The sequence below is a fragment of the Megalopta genalis genome, chromosome 5, assembly GCF_051020955.1.
Source record: "Megalopta genalis isolate 19385.01 chromosome 5, iyMegGena1_principal, whole genome shotgun sequence".
Lineage (NCBI taxonomy): Eukaryota > Metazoa > Arthropoda > Insecta > Hymenoptera > Halictidae > Megalopta > Megalopta genalis.
Window position 1 is genome coordinate 2,524,866 of NC_135017.1, and position 17,770 is coordinate 2,542,635.

The 17,770-nt window shown below is 32.8% G+C and overlaps 1 protein-coding gene across 9 annotated transcripts in view; it reads left to right on the top strand.

Moving 5' to 3' along the window:
- Positions 1-17,770, top strand: part of LOC117218266 (potassium voltage-gated channel subfamily KQT member 1) — a 271,571-nt gene that overhangs the window by 117,416 nt on the left and 136,385 nt on the right. For all 9 annotated transcript variants that reach the window (XM_076522215.1, XM_076522217.1, XM_076522221.1 and 6 more), the window contains exon 4: positions 9,561-9,687. In XM_076522215.1, the coding sequence (XP_076378330.1) occupies positions 9,561-9,687 (127 nt within the window). The remainder of the gene's footprint in view (positions 1-9,560; positions 9,688-17,770) is intronic.

Sequence of the window (17,770 nt, forward strand, 5' to 3'; positions counted from 1 at the left end):
TTAAGGGTCATACCAATGGTTATATTACCACTATGGTATATATTATTATCATACCAAGGGTCACACACCAATTTAAGATAATTAGTAATTTTTACTTATTGTTGGTAATTTCAAACTTTAAACCGTATAAAATTGGTGAAAAAAACTGAATCATTTTAAACACTGTGAATTGAATAACTGTAAAAATGATACGCCCTTCAAAAACTAAAGTATGCGATCAATTAACGACTAACGCTTTGCAATTAAAGCTATGTCAATGCTAGGTAGATTTATGTAACAAGGGAATTGTACAACTATTACGGCAGAAGCTTTCAAATGTAAGTTAAGATATTTTGAGGGAAGTATCCAAGCGTTTTGTTAAAATTATTCATTACGTGTCATTCGAATCTAGCTACAGTGTTCGTGCAACACAGAAAACAAAAAGTAGTAAAGATATTTTTATTATATTCAAATAATATTTTCGTTGTAATAAAATTTCAACGTAGGATATCACAATTCTAAATCAATTTTAAGCTGATATTTGATTGAAAATGTATAATTTTATTCTGAAAATATCTGAAATATCATTTTAACAATTTTTCATTTAAGTAATATTTTGATTCTAAGAATTTGTCATTCAAGTCACATTTTCATTCTAACAATTTCTTATCCCAATAATATTTTCATTCTAACAGCTTCTCATTCAGATAGAATTTTCATTTTGACATTGTTTTAAGAGTGTATGTCAACCCTACATTCTTTAGTTTTAAACAAAATTTTCACTTAATCGACAGATTCAGAAATATTTCAATTTTCATCAAATTTTCATTTGACCCAAATCTCGACCGAAATAAAAAATTAATTAATTAATTAATAACAGACTAACACTGTAACAAAAATATATAGAATTTTCAGTTTCGCGAATTCTCTTACACTTTATAATCTTATATTTCTGCATTAAGTGTATAACGAACACAAATATCATTGCATTTGCATTATTAGTAGGTTGTAGATTTTATGCATTTATGATAAAATTGAATGTACAATGATAAACAAATTTTTGAAACGTTAATGTACTATTTTTAATGTATTAATATTACTAAGGAATGCTCTATTTAGTTTTAGTTTCTTGCAATTGATGTAGACTGTTGGAATTTGATTTAAGAACGCGTAAAAGTACAAATGTATAATAATACAAGTGTAAACCACGAACAATCATATCACATATCAGAAGATATAAAATCAATCAAAACAAAAGCGTCTTTATATTTATAAATGACACTTCGATACATCCATACAAACATTTCTCCAGCACTGACAATCTTCATTTTACATAAAAATTCACAGTCTAGTTATTACTTACAGACACATTTACCCTTAATGCACCTGCTATAACACAAAGACACACAAACGCGTAAATTTTATTCTACATGGTTCGAAGTAGAACGCCATACTTTATCATGATAGAGTCCCACTAGCTAGCACTTTGACAGTCGACACGATAAATCATAACTCCTGAGTAGCATGCACCGCAACTACACTCTGTTGCATGCTTAAGTGCGCACCTCCGATGTCTGCGAAGAAACCAATTCAATGCGCGAGGTTTGCGGCAGAGGTAATAAATTTAAAGCATCGAATATTAATTTCATTCATACGCATATTTAGTCACTATTTAGTCACTCACTTATTCAGTTTGTTCCGTTCCAAAATTTACAGATGCACGTTTCACTTTCTTAATCTTAAACATAGAGCTGTGGAATTTAAGCAAGGCACAGGATTGGCTTGGACATACATTCCGATGTATCTAGAATAAATTAGAACCGATCTTCCGAAGCTTTACAAATCATAATGTTCGGGAATAGAAGAATTTCGTAGTTTGCTTTCGATATTCTTGTTGAGCGTGAAAAGACGAGTCCAATGAGTATAATTATCGTACTATTGCGATTATTTAATCCTGAGATACTTGCATCTGAAAGGCGAGATACTTAATAGTTTTATAATAAATTATTTTCATTTAATATTAAATAAATTCATACGTATTTTGGTAGAAGATTAAAATGCGAATCCAACGACTATAATGATTGTATACTTTCGATTATTTAATCTCGAGATACTTGCATGTAAACGTTGACTACTTAATATTTTAAACGCAAATATTTGGAGAATAAATGATCAAAAGTATACGTTAATTATACTCGTTGAATTTGTCTCCCGATCCTCAAGAAGGATATTGATAGCAATATACAGGATATCGTGTAAAAATGAGTCGAAAATACAAGTAGTCAATCTTTCAGATATAAATTTCGCACATACTGAAGAAAACAACCAAATAAATGGATCGACGCATCCATCGTTCGCTCGTAAAGGGTCGTTTTTGTTCTGCAACTGATTTACAGCTGAAATAAATTTAAATTTAAAAAGTTTTATGAACAGTTGTTAAATTCGAAATTTGATACGTCACTATTTGTCGCTTTTGAAATCATGCAACTTTTTAATAATTCTTAAAATAAATAATTCTTTAAATAAATCGTTTTAATAATTTTGCATAAAACGCATAATATATAAGTAGACTTCTGACCTTCTTGCAAAATAAAAATTGTCTATGTCAATTGCACGATGTAGGAGCTATGTATAATTTTGTTTCTGTATTAAATAATTTGAATAAATTGAAGTTAATACATCAACATTCTTAGTTTCTTTTCATGTTATCACAATTTTAAATTTCTCTACTTTAGTTTTGTTATAAGTGCATACAATCTGCAGTCTATTTATTCGAGGTGTGCAGGTCACATGATTCATCCTGCATATTAAAAATGCTCTTAAGGCATTGTTTAGTAAGGAATCTTCCGCGTTCACTATTATTTTCTCAGAACATTGAAGCACAATTCATAGTAATTTTTTGTTTAGCTACTAAACAAAATAACCAAATTGATGTTCTTGAATTTTTTAATCTTTACAAAACCGAACTTTTGAAACAAACTATATATTATTAATACTGACGTGATATATTTTGAAAAAACATTCAAAATTGAAAAATTCAAATCAAGTCGCTGATTAGAGAAACAGTGTCTTGAGAATCTGAATTACCATTCACTTTTATAATAAGAAATTATATATCATTCTAATTTTGTCATTTCAATAAATTCAAGCATACAATTATTGGAAACTGATTTGCAAGCTTATATACCTTAAGAAAATACAATTAATCATTGTTCTTAGGAATAAATAAATGCAAGAGTATTTAAGCATATTATTTAATTAATAAGCAAAATAAGCACGAGCTTAGGACACGCCTAAAATTATCTGACATTGAACATTTCTTTGTAGAACAACGATGATCTTAATTGTGTGTATTTTTGTTCATATATGTATAGATATTGTCTATCGAATATTTTTAACATTAATACTTATTTTAAAGATATATTAAAAGTCTTTCTATAGCAACGATATAACTATGTTGTACGTGTCATGACACGTTAGATGTCTATCTTCGCTGCGTTTAGAAACGGCTGTACTACAAAGACAAGATACAATCAAAGAATTTGCAATTAGGAAAAGTAGCAGATGGCTTTAAAGATATAAATAAAATGAAGACATACAAAAATGAATATCTTTCATTTCATTATCGATTTTGTTCCACTTTGGAAGATATAACTTTAATCTACCGTTTTGTTTTTTTATGTTATTATATGTTTTATTTCATTTCGAAAAATATAACGTTATCTTTTTAGACTGCGGATTTTATGCATTTATGGTAAAATTGAGTAGCTGAAATATAAAGTTTTTATGAAATATAAAAATTGGAAGAATTCCATAACATTGTTACACTATTTGCAACTTATCAAAATAATTTTAACAGAAACAATTCATTTTTATTTACAATGAGTTTCTTACAATCGTCTTGGAAAATTTTTATTTTTCACAAAGATCCGCAGTCTAGTTATTTTATTATTCCGAAAAATATATTTTTATTTTAGTTTTGTTTTTTATAGCACTGTGTGCTTTGTTTAATCCTAAAAAGTATAATTTTATTTTGCAGCTTCGATTTTTATTTTATTATATGCTTTGTTTTATTCTAATAAATATAATTTTATTTTACAACTTCGATTTTTATTTTATTATATGCTTTGTTTTATTCTAATAAATATAATTTTATTTTACAACTTCAATTTTTATTTTATCATATGCTTTGTTTTATTCCAAAAAGTATAATTTTATTTCACAGCGTCGATTTTTATTTTATTATATACTTTGTTTCATTCCGATAAATATAATCTTATTTTACAGAGTACTATGCTTTGTTTTATTCTAATAAATATAATTTTATTTTACAACTTCGATTTTTATTTTATCATATGCTTTGTTTTATTCCAAAAAGTATAATTTTATTTCACAGCGTCGATTTTTATTTTATTATATACTTTGTTTCATTCCGATAAATATAATCTTATTTTACAGAGTACTATGCTTTGTTTTATTCTAATAAATATAATTTTATTTTACAACTTCGATTTTTATTTTATCACATGCTTTGTTTCATTAAAATAGATAAATATAACGTTACTTTACGTATCAAGTTTTAGCTTAGTCTTGATATCAGCTGCAACGTTATAAAGTAAACAATCTATTGTGTCACATAAAAAGGTGGTTTAGACAAAAATTGATGTAATTTAAGAAAATAATGGATTCGGAATGCAGAATCTGTGTCAACCATTTCTCAAACATATTACAGCGTACAGGTGTGACTAATTCGGCGAGCCGTGACAGGTTGTCAAAACCTGATTAGTTTCGGCCGCATGCAGCATTGTTCGTAACGTGTTGCGAAAGAAAGTGAAAAGCGTGGGACTGCCACGGAACTCCCGAACATTGCGATTCTGTCATCGATGTTCCCATTTTTTCCAGGGCGTCGTAGCGTTACAATAAAGGTCATACAATCGATATAGCATCGCTATACATCGTCGCGCTCGTTGCACATTTATTTTAAGAACTGGAAATTAATGACTGTGCTAGCATTCAAAGTCATCACGGGAATGCCTCTCTCCTGCTATTATAATTATCGGCTCGCCGAGCCGCGGCAATTTCTCCTCGTTTCCTCCATTTTTCTATTTTTTCATACGTTATGCCTGCCGACGCGACGTTTGACGTATTGATTTGTTTATTCATGTACCAGCCGTTGCATTTTTAAACGCGGCGATGCACTCGATGCCGTACTTATTTTCCAACGCGTAAACAAACGGGCTTTCTGTGTTGTATCGCGGACTCACAGGTGGTTTTAAGAATCCGTGCGCAGTTAATTTTGATGAAAGCAGAGCTCTCTTTCAGACTGCGTTATTTTATTTACTAACTTTCGTTTGCCCTGCTTTTCGTTAATTTAGGTAAAATTAGGTAGATTCTCAAAGAAAGGTTTCTCTTTTTTATTTATTATTCTTTTGTTAGTTAAAATTAAGCAGATACTTAAAATTCATTCATTTGATTTTCATTTATTTACTAGTTAAAAGTAGGAAAAGTATTAGATACCATTAGCTAAAATTATATTGTCAAATAATGGCAATATTTTTAATTCATTTATTTATAATATTTGTATCCTTGTTCAGTTCTTAGTTTTTCATTTCACCAGCTTAAGTTTTTATTTATTTATTTGTTAAACTTCGATGAAATTAATGAATCTTAGGTAAAGTATTAAATAATGACAATATTTCTAATTCATTGATTTAAAACAACGTTCCTTTTGCAAATAAGAAATAATGAATAAATTATTTGTGGAATTATGGAAATAATTTATTAATTAAATAAAAAATGAGTTATTATTTACAAATGAAATATTAATTTAATGTATAATTTATTATTTAAAATAAAATTTGTCTAACTACAATATATGTATAATAATAATAAATTCTGATGTTGTATATGATTTTTATCTGTCACAAGTATAATTATGAACCAATAAGTAATCTGATATTTCAGCGACACAACATGACAAAATGATTACATCAATGAAATACCAATTTCTTACGTTATCAACGATCTTTTTATTGTTATTGTAAAACGGAATAAAGAATTAGTAATCGTAAAATAAAAAAAGAAAATTATTATAATTTTTGCGACTGTAAGAATATATTTATCCTAAACCAATATCGTGTATGTAATTTTCTGATGAACTTTAATCAGCTGACGGGACTTCTTAAAATGATTTTAATCAATCTTTTCAATGCACTTAATAATTGACATGTAATTTACTCGCTATCATTGAACTACAATTACGTTTTCAATCGATGTAACCGTTTTATATACAGTGAGAATCTTTCTTTCTCTAATTGGAAGCACAGGCAATGCAAAACGTGAAAACCCATTTCAAACAAATTGTAACATTTATCATTTTTTCTCTGTTCTCTTCATTCGTCATGGACATGGCGATAAAAAGAAAAATTGATAGACGACGTAGTTTGTCAAAAATTGTTTTTCACGTTTTCCACTGTCCGCGATTTCAACCTCGAATACAAGAAAATATTAGAACTATAAAAACTGATGTAACTGATTAGAAATCCACTTGTCATTGGAAATATAAGTTAAATTTCATGTTCATTAGTATGACGGTTTATAAGTGTAATAAAATACCATTTTAAGAAACGAAAAATTGTGAACATGTCTTGAATAAGAGAAAATAACGGTATTCATAGATCTAGTATAATTTGATACAATTTGATGCATTTTTTACTAACATAACTAGATTATATTATGTACATTCTATTAAAGTAATTAAAAGAAGAAAGACTTCCGTTTCTTCCAAGAAGAGTCACGTAACCTTAATAATTGAAAGAAGAAAAAATTGTCACTAATTTTCATCTTACTTTCATAATTCTATCACCAATGAATAGCTGAGATTCTTCCGCTTAAACTGAGTCCAAACACGATATAAATCGGAGTAGGTTTATGAATACTTATTATACAGGGTGAGCCACGTAACTTGGACACATCAAACAACATTAAATTAGGTGATCTCGAGAACTTGAAAACCTCTCTACATAGAACCTCTATTCACCTATGAAACCACGCATTTAACCATTTCTCATAGAAAGCATAATTTAAATGTCATTTGCGGTGTGCAGATTACGCGATTCACCCTGTAGATTGCTCATTAATCAATAGCTGAAATTCGTCCGATTTACGTCGTGTTTGGACTCATTTTAATCAGAAGAATTTCAGTTATTCGTTGGTGCTTGAGTTATAAAGGTGAGTCGACAATGACTGAAATTGAAATTTCCGCACGTTTATTTTATACTGATCGCGATGTCTCTTTAAATGCCGAATCTCGAGCGTCGCTGCTCGACAACATTTTTCCACGATAATAAAATTTTGAATAAAAATTCAATGAAGTATTTGAATAATATATATATATTCATTGAATTTTTGTATACAAAATTTTATTATACATACTATTATACAGGGTGTCCCACAATTATTTTAACAGCCGAAAATGAGGGGTAGCTGAGGTCATTTGAAGTAACTTTCTCCTTTGCGAATTTGCAATCTGAGGCTTTGTTTACGAGTTATTAACGAAAAACACTGGCCAATGAGAGGTGACGGTGCGAGGGAGAGGGTCCGCGAGAGAGTCCGCAACACGAGGCTTTGACAGAAGGTCGGGACGGACTCGATCCGCGTTCGAAGTATTGAACAAGTCACCAAGCGAGAACTTTCCGGATTTTTTTAACTACATAACAGTGATATTTTTAAGAAAAACGCTGTTCACCTTTACTTTAGAACGTCTGAAGAATATTTACTAATTTTTCGGACCCGAAATAATATGAAGTTTAACCTTGACAGCTGTTTTAATTTTCTGGTGTGCATGACACGTCGTGTGTACCATATGAAATTTTTATGCAAGGTGTACAGTGAAGATTAACGAATGATTTGCAAAGCTGATTTAATAATAAATAAGGGACGTAAAGGATTTGTTTATTAGAGAGATATGAAAAATATTATCAGTAAGAAACTCACCCATTTAGTTGAGGATGCATTTGCTGGCTGAAATTCATGATGTCGAAGGGCACTGACCTTGTACAACGTACAGCTGATCTTTCACTGCACTGTCACCAAACACTGATCACTTAATTAATCACTGATAATCCGAATCACTTGTGGATATTTAAGAAAGATCACTGAGACTCGTTCGCGGATAATCGTTTATTCGACGCGTTCGTTCGGAAGTCGACGTTTCACTGCCAAAAAATCGAGGCCTTGTCGTTCGTCTTTCGGCCGTCCGAGGAAATAACACCCGATACTATTTTCTTCGAAGCGCAGGGTACCGCCAAATGAAATAAACAAGATATGCCGAGACGTAAACTGTGTCCGACCCGCTGTCACCCTGCGCTCTTAGAACGTAATTAATGGCCGTGCGAAGAAAATGGTATCGAGTGTCATTTCCTCGGACGGCCGAACGAAGAACAACAAGGACCCACAGTCAAGGCCTGAATTTTTCGGCAGTGAAACGTCGACTTCCGAACGAACGCGTCGAATAAACGATTATCCGCGAACGAGTCTCAGTGATCTTTCTTAAATATCCACAAGTGATTCGGATTATCAGTGATTAAATAACTGATCAGTGTTTGGTGACAGTGCAGTGTAAGTGAACTTCGCAAATAACCATACCAGAGGTTCCACCGACAGTATCCCTCGAATGTTGCGGTCATCGACCTGGGATCAGCTGTTCGTTGTACGAGGTCAGTACGTACGAGTCAGCAAATGCATCCTCAACTAAATGGGTGAGTTTCTTATCGATAATATTTTTCATATTTCTCTAAAAAACAAATCCTTTACGTACCTTAACGCGATTATTTATTATTAAATCAGCTTTGCCAATCATTCGTTGAATTCTGTTCGTACACGGAGTTATTTAAATTAAAATATCATTTACGAACTTTGCTAATCTTCACTGTACACCTTGCATAAAAATTTCATATGGTACACATAAGGTGTCATGCACACCAGAAAATTAAAACGACTGTCACGGTTAAACTACATATTATTTCGAGTCCGAAAAATTAGTGAATATTCTTCAGACGTTCTAAAGTAAAGGTGAACAGCGTTTTTCTTAAAAATATCACTGTTATGTAGTTAAAAAAATCCGGAAAGTTCTCGCTTCGTGACTCGTTCAATACTTCGAACGCGGCTCGAGTCCGTCCCGACCTTCTGTCAAAGCCTCGTGCTGCGGACTCTCTCGCGGACCCTCTCTCTCGCACCGTCACCTCTCATTGGCCAGTGTTTTTCGTTAATAACTCGTAAACAAAGCCGCGGATTGCATTTTCGCAAAGGAAAAAGTTACTTCAAATGACCTCAGCTACCCCTCATTTTCGGCTGTTAAAATAATTGTGGGACACCCTGTATATTATTATATCCTGTCTTGTCGAGTCGTGCTCGAGTCAGCCATTGGAAGTAAAAGATGTACATACATAGCCGGTCCCATGTAAATTTAACCGTGCGCTCCTGGTGCAATTAACAAATTGAAAATGGTCCAAATGGATCTCAGCCCCTCAAATGGAGAATTTGAAAAAGATACTAACGCGCGCTGGTTTTTCTGTTGATAGGAAATATGTTTGGTGGTATTCTTCGGCGTGGAGTACATGGTGCGATTATGGAGCGCAGGCTGCAGATCAAAGTACATGGGATGCTGCGGCAGGCTGCGATTCATACGGAAACCGATTTGTATCATAGGTGAGTGCGTCCTCTAATGTGCATCGGGACCAGTCCAATCAGCCTATGCTTGAACTAATCCAATATGCGGATTGTGCAATTGTCCGCTTCGAAAATTGGATTGCCGGCGCAGTCACTTTGTGCTGAAGGACGGGTTCGATCGCCGATTTATACTCGACGGATGCAATTCTTTGGGATGCCGACGATCGTTAACCTCAGTCGAGGGTCTCGAGAATCGATTGCTGATGTAACAAGGTTACATTTAACCCGAGAAAGATAACCTACGTCGCAGAGGCGCCTGCGAAGACTGTTGATTTTTGTTAATTTTTCATAGAGGTCTAGTGATTTAAGTTTAAAATTACTTAAAATATAAAAAAATATAATATAAATGCATTTTATTTTTACAATAATGCCAAACCTTTAAAATGACTAGATTAACTTAAATAAATATCCATTGTTAGTATAAAATTGACGCCTTAGAAAAGCATGCGCCTCTGAAGCGTATGGTTATCTTTTACGTACGTTGTCATATGGTTATCTTTCTAGGGTTAATAGCAATTACGTTACATTCGAATATTAGTTTTTCCATTAGAATTACTTGAAAGTATTGGTTAAATATTTATTTTTAGTTCACCTTTAGTCCATCTAAACAATTTCACCTAAATGTCTCCTCGAGCAGTGACGTTACAAAAAAATATACGAAATTCGACCGTTATCAGATGACGAACACGTTGCAGAAAGTATTATAGTTTCTTTTCACGTACATTTTTTCCTGGAATTCTCAAAATCGTCGATGTTGTCTTCCATGCGAGTTCGCATTTCATTTCATTGCATCACGTAGCCCGACGTTAACACTTTAATGGCCGCACGTCTACGCAGTCAAACGTCGCCAGGAGTCGGCAATATTTTTGAAGAATTAATTAAAAAAAACTTTATGTAAATTCATGAAATAATTCAACACACGCGAACATACACATAAAACGAAAAAAATATAGTAACAATAACAACGCATTTAAAAGAACGAATTTAATATTTTTCCTTTGTGTGATAATTATTAAAGCATCACACACATGTTGTGTGAGTGGCTATTAAAGTGTTAAAAATACATTGGATACATTCAGATAATGGTTTGATATTGAGATGATCTTCGTCTCCGAGATGAAAACGAAACCTGAAAGTATTGTCTATCGGTAAACCAAAATTCCGAGACAAATACAATAACATACAACGATACGCGATTACCAAAAACTATAAAAACGAGCTTTCATTTCGTTTCTAAGTTGAGGGACAATGTCAGAGAAATAAACTGGCACGTGTCCTTTAGTATTTCGAATAGGGAGTCAAATGGCGCTACTAGTTCCTAAATATGTGCCAGTTTTCAAGGTTATTTCAAGGTCATCTTGTTTTTTCTTATTATAAACCAATAGTTTTTACTTGGGAATCATATCGTATGTAAAAAAAAGAGCATAACTTTTGTTTGAAACATTTTTTTGTAATATAATGTTCTTAAATGAGACAAAATACGTTTTCGTAAAAAATAACGAACTTACAAAAAAGTGTTTCCAACATAATTCGTGCATTTTTTTACGTAGAACATGATTCCGAAATAAAAAAATATAGGTTTGTCATAAAAGAATGCAAGATGATCTTGACATAACCTTGAAAATGTGCACGCATTAAAACACTAGTAGTGCCACTTGACTCCTCACTCGAAATATCAAAGGACATGTGTCAGTTTGCTCTTTTATTAAATCGTGTCCCTACGAGATTTTTTTACAATCTCGACTTAAATATACTACTGTGATCAAAAAGTAAGGTGAATTTGTTTATAAAATGTAAATTCTTTATTTATTCTTCCAAATCAATTTCATCCCCTTCAAAGTAATCCCCGTCCGATAAAACGCACTGTTTCCGACGCTTTTTCCAGTCCTCGAAACAGTCGGAATAGTCTTTTTCCGGTATAGCCTTCAAGACCTTCTTCGATTCGGTTTTTATCTCCTCAATCGTGTCAAAACGGCGTCCCCGCATTGGCTTTTTGAGTTTGCTGAATAACCAGAAGTCGCACGGAGCCAAATCAGGCGAATACGGTGGTTGCGGAACGATATGAGTCTAGTTTTTGGCAAAAAAGTCGCCAAGAAACAATGCAGTATGACATGGCACCAATCGAGACTTGACGCGTTTGAGACACAAAACATCCTTCAAAATGGTTTGGGCTGAACCAAATGATATTCCAACACTATCAGCGAGGTCTCTTATTGTCAATCGACGATTTTCAAGCACCAAATCTTCGATTTTTTGGACGTGGCCCTCGTCGGTAGACGTTGATGGTCGTCCAGAGCGCGGTTCGTCTTCAACGCGTTCTCGGCCCGCTTTGAACTCGTTGTACCACTTATAAACGTTTTTTTGTGCCATAGTTTGATCACCAAAGGCCTTCCGCAACATTTTCAACGTGTCCGCACAAGAATATTCGTTCCGCAAACAAAATTTGATGCAAGTTCTTTGCTCAACAAAATCACCCATTGTAAAAATCGAAAAATTCACTTTTGGTCGTTTACTAAAACACGTGTAACTCGGAGATAATTAAACCTTTTAACAAACAGACGCTTGGCAATTGTTATAGACAGTCCTACCAACCTAGGAAAAAAACAATTGCCTGCCTTCCTAATGTCCGGGAGTTTTAATTGACAATTTCACCTTACTTTTTGATCACAGTAGTACTACACATATACATAATGCAAAGAATGTATGCAACCTCATATAACTATTAGTGAATGAAATTTTCAATTATACTGACTTTTTCCTGCTTTTTTTGAGACAAATAGCCCACTGTGCGTCGTTTCCTATTCACGAAACTGATGTAGCACGGCAACTCCGCGCGAAATAAATATCGCGATCGCTGCGTGAAACGCGATCAGTATCGAGCCAGTGGGATCGGGTCCGGTGAATTATGGAGATCTGCAGGAACATTTTCGGACCGTACAAAACGTATACCTCGTTCGTTGCTCCCGGCTAAATTAACGATGTATCAAGACCCACCGGAATTTTACCTCCGCGATATGGATTATGGTATTATACCTATCTCCATACATATAGTCGCGCCGATTGGGAGCGGCAATGCGATTACCAAGGTAGCGGATACGTCTCTGTGATCGTTTCATTGATGAACAGCTGCTCGCTGATCCCTTGTTCCCTATTTATTCATCGCTACGTTATGGATTTCATAGACGGTTGTGGCGCCTCGGACGGCAGAAGTATTTATACGCACGCTGTATCTGTTCTTTAGGAATTCATATATGTATTTCCGAGATATTTCATGCGGATTGAGAATATAACAGAAACTCGATTGTTCGGAGCTCGGCCGACGGAACGATTGTTTCACGTGTAATCAAACCTGGAATATTTGAAACGAGAACAAGGAACGATTATTTGAAGTGAACCATTTCGCATCGTTATTTTCAATGCCGTTATTGTGCGTGATTGTTTTATTGTTGTTACGTACAGAGAATTCCCTCGTTCGTTCTGGAATTTTTTTCGTAGAAAGATTGACTATGCTCCAGTTGAACGCAGCTGGAATGAAGTGTGATTCGATAAGAGACGAACCTCGTCGGAATTTCATGTACGCACGTTTCGAGAGTATTTGGAAACAATTTGGAAAGAGGAGATACGATTATTCGAGCCTCGCGGCTCATTGTTATAGTCGCCAATTGTCGACAATTATAAAAACGAGGTGCAAGGCTCGTATAATCGTATCTTCTCTTCCCAAATTGTCCAGTTTTGTTTATGGAAAATTAGGAAGAATTTACTGTACTATAGTTTAAAGGCATTTTTTTCGAAACCATGGTTTTCAGAACGGTGTCCATGATACCTCAAAATCTACTTGACCGATTGACTCAAAATTTTAAACACGTATTTAGTATACGTCTGACTACAGCCCTTACTAGAATCGACCCAAAATTTTTATTTTTTCCTATTTTTTTAGGCCTCCGAAGTTTAACGAAACACGCAAAAATCGATCATCGAATTCCAATGTATAAAAAGAGCACATTCTGAGAAAACGTTATGTAAATAGTAATAAAGTTGGATTGAACAAATTTTATTTTGGTGTACGAACACTTTTCTGGGCAACTTCTTGAGAAAATGTACAACTGCGCGACGTTCACCGACCGTTTGTACTTTCGTACAGTCCAAAGAGTATTCGAATTCGAGGATTTAAATACAGTAAATTCTTTTTAATTTTCCTTCAGCTTGTAAAGAAAAATGAACAATTTGGAATGGAGAGGTACGATTACTCGAACCTTGCAGTTCGTTGTTAAAATGATTGACAATTGATAACCATGAAAATTGTCCAAATTGTTCATTTTTGTTTACAAGCTGAAGGAGAGAATTAAGGAGAATTTACTGTATTTAAACTCTCGAATTCGAACGTTGCACAGTTGTACATACATTTCCTCAAGAAGTTGCCCACAAAATTATTCGTATACGAGAATAAAACTTGTTCGAATCAATTTTATTAGTATTTACACAACGTTTTTTCGGAATGTGTTTGCACATAATTAAAGAACGTTTCTTAGTCTTCAAAACTGTATAGAAGTAAATAAATACGAACCTTCCTTCTGTAAGTGAATAGAGTATATTTATTATATGATACAAATGTGCCCATAATTATGAAAGTGGTCTAAGTCATATATTTCTTGTTTCGAGATATTTAATGAATCGCATTTGCATAAATTAAAAAATATTTTTACATTATGCGACATTTTAATTTATAATTTTATTAGTCTTGATTAATGGAAATTTATTATAGATATGAAATTTTGTGTGAATTTCATAGGAAAATGTTGTTTTTAAAGCTTGAATTGACTTAGACCATTTTCAAAATTAACTGAATGTCCTATAATTGACTTAAAGTAATAAAAAATTGTGATTTTTATTTGAGCCGTTTATTTTGAAAGTGGTGCAAGTCCAATGTCATCGAAAGGAATTGTAAGTGGCGTTGCGTGGGGTATTTAGACAATACAAGCTCAGATTCGGCATTTTGAATTTCTTTAAAAAAAAGAACTTGTACCACTTTCGAAATAAACGGTCCATTTGAAACAACAACTTTAACGAAATAATTCATAAACATTTATTAATCATTTTTAAAAAGTAATCCATTTTTTAATTCCGTATAACGTTGTAATTACAACTACTATCTAAAGGTTCATTTTTGACGATATCGTAAAAATTACATTGAATAAATTTAGTTTAAAATCATGTCGTGTGAAATAAGCGATAAATTCATTTTTTTTTAAATTTTGACTTAGACCACTTTCATAATTATGGGCACAAATATCGGGTCACAAAAGGTCTTTGTACATTTGCGGGATAAGATGGGTGAATGCTCTATTATTGAAACAAATGACAAACTGAAAACATTCGAATACTGAATATTAACCGCAGAATGCCTTAGTAGTCTGTTAGCAACGAGTGCAATAAGTTCAATTATAAAATTAGTTTGCAAATATGAATCGCGATCGAAAACGACAAGAAACGACTATTGAAGAGCGGAAAATTGTTATTATTGTATCTATGAAACGAAGATCCTTAACCCGAGAAAGATAACCTACGTCGCAGAGGCGCCTGCGAAGACTGTTGATTTTTGTTAATTTTTCATAGAGGTCTAGTGATTTAAGTTTAAAATTACTTAAAATATAAAAAAATATTATATAAATGCATTTTATTTTTACAATAATGCCAAACCTTTAAAATGACTAGATTAACTTAAATAAATATCCATTGTTAGTATAAAATTGACGCCTTAGAAAAGCATGCGCCTCTGCAGCGTATGGTTATCTTTTACGTACGTTGTCATATGGTTATCTTTCTAGGGTTAAGGGAAATTGCAAGCATGGTTGGGAAATCACATTCCACAGTACAATACATTGTAAGAAAATATAAAGAAGGAGGATGTGTCGTTAACAAGCTGCGCATGGGAAGACGCAAGAAATTAGGAACTAGAGAAGGAAATTTTATTTTAAGAAAAATAAAAACGAAACATGTACTGCTAAAGAATTACGAGAATTCATTGGGATTGATGCGTATGCTGAAACGACACGTCGTATATTACATCGAAATAGTTTTCATGCATGTACCGCAAGACGTAAGCCATTCGTGAGTGAAATTAACCGTAAGAAACGATTGCAGTTTGCAAAGAATTATGTCGGTAAACAATGATGGAAAGAAAAAAGTGTCGAGAGGATCAGGTATTACGAGTGTAAAAGGTGGCGGTGAGTTGATAATGATGTAGGGTTGCATGAGTAAAAAGGGGACGGGCAACTTACACATAATCGACAGTATTATGGACAAATTTGTTTATCTGAATATATTTAAAGATAACTTAAAAGTTATAATTTTCAGAAGAAATTGTGTTCGGTTCAAATTCATACGTTTCGTTCAACAAGATATCTGTTCCCGTGGGACGTAGATACTTTAGAACATGTTCATTAAAAATTTCATAGGAACAAATCCTTGTAAAACGTTTATTCAAAAGGTTCCTGTCAAATAAATAAACCATTGAATCAATTATTCACTGGGTTTATTTGACAATGTTATAATTTTAGTTTTATAATCAGAATAACTATTTAGTATCGTCATAATATTATCCATTAAATAATATTTGGCACTACTAATAATGTTTGAGAATTACCTTTCATATTAATTAACGAAACATCTGTTCTTGTTATGCAAAAATATTTATTTTCAAATTTCGCTAATTCTAGTCGAACCAAAACTTTCAATCTCAAGAATTCTTTTATATGTGTTCTAATTGCAACTTATAATATGAGAACACTTTTCCAAATAGTAATGCAGAGTCAGAGTTGTGCAGAATTAAAATTGAATTATATTGTAATTCGTAATCCAGATCGCCGTACAATTAAATTACAATGTAATTCATAATTCAATAGGAGTACAATTGCAAAATACTAAGTAATTCAATTACATTAATTACGATTTACAATGTAATTGGATTACTTTAATCAAGAATTATAGTGTAACAAATAAATTAATTAAATTATTATTAATAATTACAATGCTATTATTATTTATTCGATGCGTTGTGCCGAACGAATAATAAATAATGAACAGTTAAATGATAATTAATAAGTAACGATTGGAATTGTATTCTCAAATAAGAAAAAATGTTATTGTTTTAAATAATTTATTTGTAAACTTACAAATAATAAATAATATTATATTTAAATAATCACTCAAATGATGCCCAACTTTTAATATTCGGATAGTGAAAGTTCGAGTATAAAAGGTAGAAAAATAATAGAAAAAATAAAGGGCAGAAAAAAACATGAACATAAGATAGTGTCACGTATTATGAATGTTAAGGTTTTTATTACAAAACTTGCTCCAATAATGTAATTTACTTAAGCATTTTTCTTGAAAGCGACTCTAAAGTTTATAGAATTGCAAAATAAGAAAACAGTCATTTTGATCGCGGCAGGTTTAGCGTTAACACTAGAACTAGCGAGCTTTAAACGCGACTAATGTGTATTGTGTTTTAGCAATGACAAGACTAAATTTATTTCAACTTCGCACGATTTCTATAATAATTTATACTTGAATGAAGAAGTGTAACATTTCTCATAGAAGCTTTTGGCACAATATCAGAAATTGTAGAAGAAAACGTCTATTTTTATGTAAATTACGAGGTTGCACATTGTAGACATTAATAGTAAACGTAATAAAGCGAGTGAACACTCGTTTCGGTAGTCAACATACAGGGTGTCCCAAAATTATCTTATTTCCGAGCAATGAGAGGTTCCCGAGGTCATTTGAAGTAACTTTTTCCTTTACAAAAATTTTCTCCAAGGCATCGTTAACAAGTTATTAATGAAAAACAGTGACCAATGAGAGGCGAGACGACCGAGCCAACGAGCGGTCGAAGCCCAGTTTCGCTGATTGGCTCGGCCGCCTCGCGCCAGCCTAGCTCGCCTCTCATTGGTCAGTGTTTTTAGTTAATAACTCGTAAACAAAGTCGCGGATTGTATTTTCATTAAGGAAAAAGTTACTTCAAATGACCTCTGGAACCCGTCATTTTCCGCAAGTAACATAA